The sequence below is a fragment of the Xiphophorus maculatus genome, chromosome 13, assembly GCF_002775205.1.
Source record: "Xiphophorus maculatus strain JP 163 A chromosome 13, X_maculatus-5.0-male, whole genome shotgun sequence".
In the NCBI taxonomy this organism is placed as follows: domain Eukaryota; kingdom Metazoa; phylum Chordata; class Actinopteri; order Cyprinodontiformes; family Poeciliidae; genus Xiphophorus; species Xiphophorus maculatus.
In genome coordinates, this window is record NC_036455.1 from 14353789 (window position 1) to 14367449 (window position 13661).

General features: G+C 37.9%; 1 protein-coding gene across 1 annotated transcript; it reads right to left on the reverse strand.

Annotated features, from left to right (window-relative positions):
• Positions 1 to 1069: 1069 nt before the first annotated feature.
• On the reverse strand, positions 1070 to 13328 carry LOC111610522. Its single transcript, XM_023344943.1, has 10 exons — positions 10530 to 13328; positions 9687 to 9753; positions 8985 to 9028; positions 8072 to 8236; positions 6955 to 7059; positions 4573 to 6610; positions 4095 to 4214; positions 3319 to 3387; positions 3061 to 3141; positions 1070 to 1956 (listed from the first exon to the last, which is right to left on the reverse strand). Exons 1-10 carry the CDS (start codon positions 10530 to 10532, stop codon positions 1730 to 1732), a joined length of 2919 nt encoding a protein of 972 aa, XP_023200711.1. The 5' UTR covers positions 10533 to 13328; the 3' UTR covers positions 1070 to 1729.
• Positions 13329 to 13661: the final 333 nt, after the last annotated feature.

A 13661-nucleotide genomic window follows, 5' to 3' on the forward strand; every position in this document is an offset into this window, starting at 1 on the left:
GCTGATCTGAGAAAATGAAAAATAAAACGTTATGAATAAAGTTACGTCACAGCTGACCCTGATCCTCCATGTTGGACAGATCCTTTAATCTCCATGGTAACCTTTCAGCTGGGTAAAACGCCTGGGTGGACTTAGCCCCGCCTTCAAGGCGCAGCTCCTCCTCTGCAACTCGGCTCCTTCAGACTAGCCAGCAGCAATTAGCAAACATCAGCTGAGCTCGTTACAGGAGCTGCTGCTCAGAGTGACACTGGTGAAAACATTAAAGGGTAAACAGAGGAGCCATGTTGGATGGCTTCCTGGAGGCGGAGCTTCTTAAAGAGGCAGACACCCGATGTCAAGGCGTTGAATCGGGAATTAAATTTTTTAGGTCATATTTGATATATAGGTCATTTTGATCACAACTGAAGCTAACATAGTTACTTCATTGTGCCACTGCCCCTTTAAGGCCTGAATGCTTCGTGAATAACTTTACTGGGGGAAATTCTGAGAAAATTGCAGAAATGATGATAATTTTCCTTAAATGGCGTCAGGAGAAGCGGCTCTTTGCCCTCCTGCATGTGGAGACAGTAAACAGCCTGGGTGATTCCAGCTGGATGCTCTCCTGGTGATGAGTGATAACAGGCTGCAGATCATGTTTCATTTTCTGTTGGTTTTGGTTAATCAGCAGGAAATCAGTTGATTCATAATGGATCTAATTATTGCTTAATGGCTTCATGTTCGAGCAGATTCCTCCGGAGAAATCACCGCTTCTACTTTTAGAGCAATTTATTAGAAAAGTGATGAAAACCTGTTTGTCTGTGGTTATGATTTATGGTTTCATTGGAGTTTCTGCAGGTTGTGGAGGAGGATGAAACCTCACCAGGATTCTGGAGACGTTTTTAGATCAGATGACGTTTGTTCAGAAGTTGGAGACGTTTCTTTACCTCCATCAGACGAAACTCCCACTGAGAGCCAGACGATCGATAATCTGAATATATTCTGAGTTTCACTTCCTACTGCTGCTGTGGGGGTAGAGAACACACACACACACACACACACACACACACACACACACACACACCTACTTGTATTTCCCGAAACGTGAGGACTTGTTTTGGCGAGTGACTAGGTGGTTACACGTGGGGACCCAACTTTCTAAATGAGCTAAAGGCTTGGTTTTAGGTTTGGATTTTTTTTAGGGATATTGGAACATGAAATATAATCTTTAACATAAAAATTAATCAAATTTAGAAAATCAAAAATCTGTCAGGTTTTTGGCTCCATGTGGGGACATGTCCATCACCAACTACCACCAGGTGGCACTGTGTAATTTTTGGGAACACAGTTTGTCAAATATGAGCAATCCTAGTTCTTTTAAGTCAATAAACTGTGTTATATCAGATTTGTTTTTGTTTAATGTTATTTTTAAGTACCTGGTAACATGCTTAATGCCAACCATCAATAATGGACTACATTTTCTGGTTCTATGTGAACCATTTTATTGCATAACTTCCAGTATCTTGTTGCAAAAAATATACATACAATCCAACATGCATGTACTAAAATGAAATGTATTCATTGATATGTATCCATAAACATGAACATACAGTATGCATACATACTTGCATTACAAAACTTGACTGCAGCTGTCTCAAAACTTCAAAACCGGCAGAAACTCCAAACAGAATCGGCGTGGTAATGGCACTAACAAATGATCCGTTTTCTTTCACAGTAACAAAAAGGTCAACGCTTACCTTCTTTTGAAAGTCTCTCGTTTTAATGCATCTATGCGATTTTTCACATAGAATTTAATCCCTTGCCATGTCCTGTCCTTGAGGGCTACTGGTGAGGTTTCAATGCACTTCATACACTGGGCTTTCCCAGGAACCTTTCCAGAGTCAATACAGTCCATGAGTGTTTTCTCCACTGCCTGGATTTCTTCTTGGTTCCACTTCAGTCTCTTCTTTTGTGGTGGGCCTGAAAAATAATTAGGGGCACTTAAGTATTCTTCAATGAAAAAATGTTTCAGTCTGTATGACAGAGCAAGTTATAAAGCTATCATGAAAACATTTCTTTACTACAGCTGTAGTAAAGCATTATTTCATATTTAAGGGTCAGCTGTCAGCTCCAATAGTTGTCACTGTTGAAGCTGACAACTGGTAGTGAGAGAACACATAAATCTCCCCATCCTTTATAGAAGCATCAGCAGGTACAAGAGAGAATTAATTGTACAAAATACTTCACAAGCATAAATAATTAAGGTCAAGGGGATGTTCAAAAAATACGACAAAATTGTTTAAAATATCATCCATTTCAAAAACACTTCACCAAAAGGAAGATTTTGAGTGATTTGATGGTGGCTGGAAACTCGGTGAGCCTACGTTAAGAGAGCATCAACATAAGCGGGGCTCTCTAATGGATAAAACTTAAATCTCCCTTTGTCACAGAGTCCAAACTGGGAAAACTCGCAGGGCCTGATAAGTTCTCCTAGCACTATAGGTTTTGGAAATATTTTATAGGTGCAGTTAAACAGAAAGATTAAAATAATCACCCAAACTACCTTTGATCAGTCTAGTTAGTTTGCTGTTTGAAGACAGTTCAAGGTGGCAATAAGAGAGAAGGGGGAGAAGAAGTAAAACCAAACTTTTGCTTGAGGGTATGCAGTCAAATGAAAATTGAGCTATTCTAAAGTTTTATATGTAGAGATATCATGTGATCCTCATGAGATTATAAAATGAGGAAGCCTAATTTTGACACCACACAGACAGTGCTGTGAAATGTTCATTATTTACCCATTTGTTTAGTTCAATAAAAAAAATTAAGGAAATATTGGAAATAGGTTTACACCTGATAATGTGAAATATTCAATGAACACTAAATGTGTAAAAAATAACTAAAGGTTTACATGTTCTCAAGCCTGGCTTGCAGGAGGAACAGGAGTTGAGACATTAGACCCGGTGGTTATAATTTCTTTATAATAAAAATTTGCAGTCAGATAAATTCTTCAGTTTGAAAGATGTGTCTGGCAACATTTTTAAAGCTTCTGCTCATTGATAATCTCCAAGGAGGAAGAGAAACTACCGTTAGTCGTGTTGGAGTTGCCAGAGACTTCCATGTCTGCCAGTACCTCGTCATCTGACCTCTCTGTTAAACCAAAGAAATCTCAAAATATTGGACAAAATTATCAGTTACAGAGTACATTGAAAATTTGTATAAATGACAGAACCCAAAAATGACATACATGAAAAAGAGTAATGATAGAGGACAGTGGCCTCTAAAGGTTCAATATTTATCAGAAATCTACAATCTCATTTTCTTCACGCTTATAAATATTCTTACCTTTTGCTGAGGGCAGATCATTGCTTTGTCCAACTTCAGTGGTGCATCTCCTGGTCACCCCAAATTGACCTAAACAAAGGTATATTAAGTAAAAGCGTATTCAACAGTGTAAGCAGTCAGTATGTTTACTTTATACAAGCATTTCAAATAATTAGCTTAACAGTTTAACTTTGTACTAATTTCTTAACAGCACTAAATCAAAAGCTGCTGGTATTGTAATTATCTAATTTTTACCGTCAACATTTAGTTTGGCCCTGTTAGCAACACTTTTTAAAACATTTCTCCTTTTATGGATGAAACTATCAGACTCATTTCCATGACCTCTATCTATCCATCAAATGTAAAAAAAAAAAAAAAAAGATCTTGTAATGGAAACGGCACTTATTTGAAAAAACTTCTTAATGTCGAGTAAACCATTTTTATAATTCCAAGAGGTGTTTTTTCAGGGGATTCGATAATCCCCAAATTCACTAAAGTGTCATGGAAGCACTTTTTCACATGTCCACATCCCTGGCAGTGATGGATGTGATATAGTCAGTCAACTTAATGTCATAAAATCTGGTTTCCAACTTCCAGGTGAGAAACAAGATGGCAACAGCTTAACCTTGTGGTTTTCTGACAATTATTCTAAAAATCTATTTTATGTAATCGAAATATATTATATATAATAGACTAGAGAGTAAGTTAAAATGCCTAAGCACAAATCTAAAAGTGCACTGCTGTCTTGACAACAGATTGTACAAAAGGCAGAAATCAATGTATTTGTGATTCCTCACCATTTTCTACTTTTTTGTTGCCATCCACATCTGGTGATCTGGAAGATGAAGTATCAGCATCCCTCTCAGCTGAGTCAACCTCTTCTTCAGTGTCTGATCCACTGTCCACAGACATTTTCTCTGAAAAATGAAGTAACAAATATCCATCATATTAAACTATGAAGCATTGCATATGCTGTCAGCACAGTCTTAGCGCTTTTCCTTGTTCTATGGCCATTCAAGTGAGCAATTTACAATGGGAAATTATGATTGAATTTCCCAAAGATTAAAACAAGCAAACAAAAAAACTACAAGAATTAGAATATGTAATATAAAAAATGCCTGCTGAGCTACTTCTTCCTACTGTTGTCAATGTCTGACACTCAAACTTTTATAGATGTCATCTTTTTTTTTATTTACAAAGTCAAAATCAAAATAAATAAAACGTGCCATGCCAGGGGGTCAAATTAAATCTTCACAAAAAAATATACCAATTTACCTTGTGGATCAATGCTGATTTCATCCAGATTTCTTCCTTTGAAGTGGGAGAGCTGTCCTCTTTCTAGTGCCAGCAACACTTTACTGATTTTTGCCAACTGTAATGTCCCTTCAGGCAATCTATAATACTGACGATGAACTCTAATGTCATGGCCAAGGAAGTCAGCTAGGTCGTCCATTTCATTGTCCTTTAGGTTAAGTACCTTTGACATGGTGGCCATGTGCTTCCTCAGTTTGGTTGAGGACAATGCTCCAGGGTGTTTTGCTCCACAGTTTTGAGCCATCTCACGAATAATATCCGATCCTCTGAAGTGATTGAGAGTCTGTGGTCTCCCGAACATGTATGGATTCTCATCCAACACGTCACAATTGCGGCGATTTTGGACAAGCAACTCCATTGATGATGCCATATTAGGAGTTAGGAGAATGGGAACCTTTCGGCCACGTTTGCCTTTTATCTCAATTCGCTGGAAGTGTTTACACAGCTTCTTTTCAAGTTCTGACAAAGCAAGCTCCACATCTGGATGGGTGACAGAGGTATCTCTCAAGGTGAAAGCGTTCAGTGGCATCTTGGATACTTCTCCCTCTCTTCTCCGGTTGAATATTATCACCTCACAAAGCGTGATCTTGGCAAGTTCAGCCCAGTTCTTCTTTACAGCTTCTTCCTTCAGGTTCCTCTGGCACTCCATCCTTTTTGTGTCAAGATACTGGTGCATTTTCCTAACGTCTTCAGCAAAGGGAATAAGCTGAGGAGCATTCCACTTAGCCTCATTCAAAGTCCTAAGAGCATGGGAAGAGACACACTCGCTCCATCTGGTCTCACAGATTTGTTTGAAAATTCGCACATTGTGAATGGTATTCTCATCGCCTGAGATCATAGCCTCACATTCAAGAACATTTGCCACTTTCTTGAGGTTGTGACCCAACTTGAGTGCTAAAGATGGCGTTTTGAAGACGTTTGTTCTTTCATCCAAGCCAGCCACTTTCTTAACTGCATCTATAACATGAGGGAAGTTAGCTGGCACAAAGAAGTCTGGGAGCGTCTCCAACTTGCCATCTTTCTTCCCTTGCAGAACAACTCGTGCGGTTTCGCGCATCTTCTGTCGGATGTATTCGTGTCTTGTAACATCTTGACCATGTTTGTTGAACAAATGTTCTCCAAATTTCAAGATGCACTTCTCACTTTGGACAACTTTTGCTACATCATCATGGTGCATGTCACGTATTAGTTTCCAAAACTGTGCATTGACGCTGTCTGGTACTGGCTCTGCATATTTGCAAATGGCTTGGACTCGAGATGTTCCTGGCTTCAGTCCTTTGACTTTTTGACTGAGATAACACCTCTGCATATGCCTCCACAAGGATTTCCGCTTGAGGTAACCCTCGCAGTTGATGCAATGCAAGTAATCACCAGCTTTTGCAGATTTAGTGCATTGTTGGCGGGGAATGAGCATTCCTTTTCCCTCTTTAATGACTTTATTATTATGGGCACGGTTTCCTTTGTTTCTTATCAAGGACAACTGCAGCAGTCGTTCTCTAGAACCTTTGGGGCATTTCAGTGCACTTTCCACTTCTGGTATATCACTGTGTTTTGCTTCTAGATGACGTGCCATTTTGCTGTAAGGTTTGCTACAAAATGCACAAAAGTACCTTTTATTGTAAGCCCTACTGCCATCTCCCTTCTTCTTCAAGGTCATGACTGTCACATCAAGTGAAGAAGATTCTCCAGGATCTTTTGCATCAGTTGAAGAAGATTCTCCAGGATCTTTTGCATCAGTTGAAGAAGATTCTCCAGGATCTTTTGCAGTCAAGGAACTAGAAGTGGTCACACGCATTCTCTTGAGTGGTTGGACTTCCAGAGAAGAAGTATTTTTCTGGGCTCTTTTCTTCCTCTTCTTGAGCTGTTTAATGTCTACTGAACTGTCACTGTCGTTTAGACTGCCACTCTCAGATTCCTCAGAATCGGGAACATACTCTTCCTCAGTGATGTCAGAACTTGATAGAGATGCTTCTGAGTAGCAAAGCATTTGTTTGTTTAGCTAAAATTATTTTTTTTAAAAAGAGAGAAATTACTTTCAGATTATTTCTCAAACATATAAACAAATCAGAAGAAGTGAAATATCTACAACTAGTTTTAAAAAGTTCATTAAAAAAGAAATACTCCCAATACTAGTATGATTTCTTTTACATTTTTTTGGTGCTTGTTAGCTCAAATGTTTTTCCAACATTTTTAAGCATCCTCAAAAAGTGACAGATTTACCAGCACATGGCGACTAACTGAGTTCTTGGATAGTTTGGTTTTAAATACTACGAAAAAATAGAATTTCTAACCTAAGTGAGTCTTAACATTAGGTTGGACTATGATATTTATAAATAAACTTACAATCACACTGTCAGTTCTTGTAAGCTCAGGCACGCTCATGTCCCCTTCAGTTGGTGTTGGACCAAGGATGATGGTATCGTCGCTCTCATCGGATGACTGTTTTGACTCCAAAAAATTATAAGTTTAACAATTAAAATGTGTCCATGCCTAAATGAACTGTTACAATTTAATACAGAGCTACAGTTAACTTCTACTGAATCAAGGTATTTAGAAATCCCAAAGATGTCACATACTAACAGCCCCAAAAGTGCACAGGCTCCTTCAGATTACACTGGAGATTCTGCATTTCATGGTGTATAATATGACAGCGCAGTACTTAATAGAGTGGGTGAGAGGATAAATAAAGCAAATGCCTTGCTTACAGATTTAATACAAACCATGAAGTGATCCACCCAGATTTGTTACAAATATACCTAAAGCTAATATTCTGCTGTGTTCAAATGTGACAGTTAAAAATCAGACACCATGGCCAATTACTTTTGGATTTTGGTATCCATTACCACCTAATCTAACCTACTAAATTTAGATTAGATGACACTGAAACTATGCACATTTATTTTATACTTCAACTTGACAGGCCATTGGAATTTCATAGACTGGAAGATAATAAATGCTTCAGAGTATTTTGGGTTTAGTCCTGATTAGTCCATGTCTGGGTCTCTGGGAAGCATCTAGTGACAACTTGTATTGTAATAGACACTAAATAAATTTGAATTGACTGACAAGGTGAGTCCCCCTCAAAGAAAGCTCCTGTGCACAGTTTAAAGTTTCAGGTTACATGATTTTGCAAAGCAGCCAAATACCACCAAATGTATTTCTTCTCTGATAAGCAGCGTCTGCATCGTGATGTTGGACACTAGAAATCTTGTAATAACTGACAGTATTTTTGTTTCACAAAACTTTTAAAAATTGAAAGACGTTTTTATCCAGCATTAAAGATAGCTATGAATTTGTGTTGATTACATAATTATAGTAAGTATTAAGAAATTTGCAAGAAGATTTTCTTGATATTTGTACAATAATACTGTCAAAACAGCTCAAGCCACCCATACAATGGTACATTTACTAACAGTTCTCATCTCTGGGTACATCAAGAAAAAGGTGAAGCAAAACTAACCATTAAGCCCTTCTGATGGAGAAAAGACGTGTTCTCCCTCACTTCATTTGTTGCCTTTATGCAACAAAGCAAAGGCAACTTTGTGACGAGCTTCTTGTGATGAGCCTCACATTTATTGTGATGGGCTTTAAGTTTCTGCAGGCGACGAGCTTGACGTGTTTGATCCTATAAAACACAGAAAACAAGCATTGTAAATGTCCACATCTGTGAAATTAAACAAATTGGAGACACAGGCCCCAGATCGAACTGGCACCTGACCACATTGAGAATGATGCATCCAGGTGAAACTTTAAGTCAAGAATCAGCAACTCCCAGGGTTTAGGGGTTGCTACAGCACACTTCATTCAAATCAAATCATTCTCCAATAGCTTGTTATAAAACATTTGTTAATGATCCATTAATTTGAGTCAAGTGTGGTGGAACAGGAAAACATCTGTGCAGGACATCAGCCTTTATAATCAGTTAAAATAAGTAGAAGTGAATCACTGGGGTATTAAAAAATTTTCACAATATTTTGAAAATCTGAGAATTCTTAACAGGCCTGATTTCAGTCATCATCTATGATCCAGACATGTTAAACACAAGGTGCCAACTTGGATGGAGACATATTGTCAAGATACAGCATTCCTCCCAAACTCAATACGACAAGCTTATATCAAAATGATCTTCTTCAAGCATTTCTCTGCATAACAACATTTTTGCCACTTCTCTACAGCAAAAATAACTTTCCCCACTGTAGGATTTGTAAATACTAATGCACATGTTCATTGGTGAAGACAACTGGGCAGCAACTTTTCCAGACTTTAATTTAGAACAATATTTAAATTAGCTATGCAGTATGAAGAGTACATGTGAGCTAGAATGAAACTGAAATACTGTCACATCCTTTGAACTTATTCATAGGCACACTTACCATTTGCCTCTGCTCTGGATCAAGCCCAAATGTCTCATCTGTAGCTGAAATTTAAAAAGAAAAAAAGTTAATATCACCTTAAAACAATTCAGAGGCTCTGCATCTCCTATATTTGGTCTTCTCAAAATATTTCTGGGTCTTATCACTAGGTTACAAATGTTAAATTTGGGATTAGAAATAAATATCCGACCTGCAGTATTCAATAATTTCAGCAATTCTTTAAAATTTCTAACTTTTTCAATTTAATACTCAAGATTGGAACAACTAGACTAAGGGTTATTAAATAAAATTATCAAAGTTATAGCAAGTCAACAATGGTCGAATGCAAAAAGGAAAGCAGTTGACCTGGGTTCTACCAAAGCTTCCCCCCTAACACAAATCTCTATTTCCTTGGACATTTAGAAACAACTGGCATTTGAAGTAAAATCACCGACAGATGTGCTGAGCCTTTTCTTTGTTTAAGAAAAACCTGACTTGGTAGTCTTAAATCAAACATTAACTGATATTGTGGTAGCTTCTTCTAGGCAACTAAAATCATGTTAAAAAAATTATAATTTTAATAGACTTCTTGTCACACCTCCCTTCTCTCACCTGAGCAGTTATAACTCGCATTATATTGATTTAATGGAAACACTAATGCAAAACAACTTAAATGTGGGAAAAACATTGTGGGCTAATGCATCTTTCCCTGAGATAATTCACCTTTTAAACTGGAACAGCTGGGTGTAGACTCTACTCCACCGTCACTCCTATCACTGGATCTACTTCTCTGGTTGGCATTTTCCAGGAAAAAAAAAAGCATTCAATGATTATAAGTCAGTGTCAAAGGCCTGAAATTAATTTTGCCAAAACAGATCCCCCCCCCCACCTAAAGTTATGATGCTGAAGTTAGTTTCCAATTCAAACCTCCTGATTCATCCTAATATACCCTCCCCCACTCCTACACCCCCCCCCCCAAACCCCATAAATCCCAATCTTTATTATTTTAAAAAGGATGTAGTCTGGTGTAATGTGGCCTGAAGGCTCCCTTCCCAGCAGAATCAACCTTTATGCACAAGGCATCCATTTACTTCTGCCTCATGTTTTAGCTCCTCATGTCTATCGTCTCTCAATTCAGAGCACATGTAAAAAGTTATTACTCTTAAGTTATTACTCTTTTCAATCACACAAGCAGGGCCACTGAAAATATTGCATATTTCATGATTTCTGCTCTATTAAGTTTGCATGTTTCAAACTTAGCTTTTTTTATTTTGCATTTGAGTCATTTTTGTGAGCAGTCATATTTTAATAACTTATCCTTTTTTTGGTTAATTGTCACTTTTATTTCTATTTATTTGCTGTAAGACTGGACCTCAATAAATTGAAAATAAAACATGCATGCTTCTCATTAGCTGTAGCTAGGCTAATGTCAGCTAGCCATCCTAGTGAAACACAATTGAAACAGTTTTTACAGGTCAACACGTTTAAACAACATTTAAAAGTATATCTGACTGAGTGATATAATAGATAATAACCGGGAGTCCATTAAAATAACAATAATCTTACCATTTTCTTTAGCTAGCTTGCTCCTCATTCCTCGGATGTTAGCATGAAGGTCTGAATCTCGTCCTTCGGTGCAGGTGTGCAGCAGTCAAAAAAGGAGCGCTTGATTTAGACTCCGGCACAGGCCGGAGTTCCTGCTTGGTTGCAAAAAGCAGCTAGCTGAGGCTTACGGCCCAGCCCTGTGTTAATAACTAATGACACCTTAACTTTGGCGTCACAACTCTACCGCGCATCAATTAAGTTATAAAACTAGGAAATTAATTACTTAACTTGTATTATCTCCCAAAGTAATGCGTCAGGAGAAAAAATTATTCTTTGTAATGGACATTTTGTAGGTTCCACACCAGTCAAATCTGCAAAGTTTGAGAGCAAGCTATGGAGGAATGTTGAGGGGGGATGGGCATGGGTGAGGTGGGGACGCAAAATCTCAGGATGTGTGTGAGATGGCAGCCATTACAGAGAGACTGGCGAGGGGCTATAGCAAATCAGAAAATTAGGATGTGGAAAAATAAATACATAAATTAGGAAGGTTTGCAGAAAGAGACTGAAGAATTGTAAGCCAGTCAACCAACCTCCTTGAGTAGCATACTGATTCTTGATTCCTCTTGTCCCACCATTCTTTATCTTCAACCAAACATTTTGCATTAAAAGTTCAAACATGCTGCACTTTATAGTACAGTATGTTTCCCTCCAATCCATGGAGGGAATGTTGAGGAGTTATGGGCATGGGTGAGGTGGGAACTTAAAATCTCAGGATGTGTGTGAGACGGCAGCCATTACTGAGAAAGTGGGTGGAGGGGCTACAGCAGATCCGGAAATTTTATGTGGATTAATAAATATATAAATTACAATAATTTGCATACTGATTCCTCTTATCCCACCATTCTTTATCTTCAACCAAACATTTTGCATTAAAAGTTAAAACATGCTACACTTTATAGTTCAGCATGTTTCCCTCCAAGCCATGGAGGGAATGTTGAGGGGGGATGGGCATGGGTGAGGTGGGGACATCAAATCTCAGGATGTGTGTGAGATGGCCTCCACCCAGTTTCTCCATTGTGGAGAAACTGGGTGGAGGGCTGTTGTAGATAAGGAAAACTATATGTGGATAAATAAATACATAAATGTGAGCCAGTCAACCTGCTTGAGTAGCATGCTGATTCTTGATTCCTCTTCTTCAACCATTCTTTGTCTTCAACCAAGCACTTTGAATTAAAAGTTCAAAAATGCTACAGTTTATTGTTTTAACAACTCTAACTTAAACAGAGTCAGTCAAACAAATCCAATCCTTCTTTCAGTTATCTTCTTGTCAGGCCTGGAGAGACCAAAGGGTACAATGTCACCAATGGCCTACTTAAGAGCTTGTGGAGCAAACCATTGGAAAAAGATGAGGGGAGTTAAGAAAGACATAATACCAATTTGTACAATCATATTGAGCATATATGTTATTGAAATATTTACAAGAGGCTGTTAATTGATATAAATATGAAGTGCTTTATAGAGTGTTGGTCAAATCTCAATTAGCTTTTACAGATAATTTCTTCTTTCAAGAAGAATATATAAGGAACTACGAGATCTTACTTGGGTTAGCCCATCTTTGATGTGTTGGTTGAAGGCCATTGACAATGTTTGACCTCAGGAATCTACTTCAAGTGTCATGCCTGGCTCCCAAATACATTTTTGGGAACCAGGCATGAGACATTTTCAGCCTAACTGACAGTGCCTACTAAACAGTAACAGTCTATCTATCATCTTTGAAATTTGATTTTTATTCATATGAAATTTTGTATGGGTAAGCCACTTAAAATGGACAACACTGCATAACCTTTAAACAAAACGAAGAGCAAATAAAGGATTTTGTTTAGCAGAAAACTTTTGCACTTAATATTGTAACACAGAACTCTTCAGGAAATCATTCCTACGAAGCAGGCCTAAACATGACCTGTTTGACTTGACTAATGAACATGGGGTGAAATACTACATTGTAGTTTCTCTTTAGGGATTTTAAAATTAGTTTTAATTTAATTTCTGGTTTAGCTACTGTTTCAGTCTTTACGAAGGGACTTTTCTACGTCAAAGACATGAATATTTAGTTCTGAGTAATGTCTGCTTGTTTGTTGTCTGTTCATGATTGTTGATTGAAAAATGCTTGGGGACAGATTTTTAAAAAAAAGATTTCTAGGGAGTGCTGTTGAGGAACACCCGCTGTTCAACCTCGCCCAGCCTAATTAGAATATTTTCCACAGAGTCTTTAAGCTCTTTAGTTCTTTCTTTAATTGAGACAACATCTGCTGCAACAATTTGTAGTGTTGCGCTCATGTTCCATATTTCTTCCATGAAGTTGGGGTCGGTATGTTTCTCTTCAGTGCAGCTTAAGTCTGTCAACAGGTTAGCAGAAGTGCGGTCAGGCGTGGGGCTGGTCCTCGCTGCTAGCTTGCTTCTCGTTACTGCACCTTTGAAATAGTTAGCTTTGTTGTTGCTTGACATTTCGTCGGTAAATTATTAATATCTGGCTTCTTAGAAATACTTTAGGTTTTAGCATGTCAGATGTATTTATATCCGGGTAAATTGAGAGGTGTATATTCCAGATAAATGTGAAAGAAAATTGTCGATTTCCGGAGCTTTCTTAGCTGCTGCCATCTTCCTCGGCAGTCTCCAAAGTTTGAGTTTTCGAATATTCTTAGGCCTCCAAATTGGTGCTTATTTACTGAGGAGAATCATAATAAGCCTTTGAGTTTCAATAGGTTTTCACAGCGCTTAGCTAAGTGCAATAAATTAAATAAAAAAGTAAATATTGGTAAACTTCACTTTAAATTAAACTAAAATAAATTACATAAAAAAATACTCTATAATCCCACACTGTAAGAAATTAAGTTTAAAAAGTTAGATTTTTAAAGTTAAAGTTTAATTTGGCCATTAAATTGTAAAACTCCTTCTGACCAATAGGGGGGGCTAGAGAGTGAGCAGTAAGTGAAGCACACTTCCAGAACACCTAGCCTAAAGGGGACTGCAATACTCTGTGTGACCACTATGAGCGCATGCCTTAAACACTCACACAAATTTTGTCTTGAAATGAAGTTCATGGGGACTTCCTGGAAAACTTCACGAGGCATGTTTATACACCATTTTACGCTA

Bases quoted from the DNA above. Each gene is read 5' to 3' on its own strand.
- LOC111610522 (XM_023344943.1), bottom strand. The intron at 8,237-8,984 runs GTAAGTGTGCCT...TGTGTTTTATAG, and splicing joins ATCCAGAGCAGAGGCAAATG to GATCAAACACGTCAAGCTCG. The intron at 3,142-3,318 runs GTAAGAATATTT...CAATATTTTGAG, and splicing joins TGATCTGCCCTCAGCAAAAG to ATTTCTTTGGTTTAACAGAG.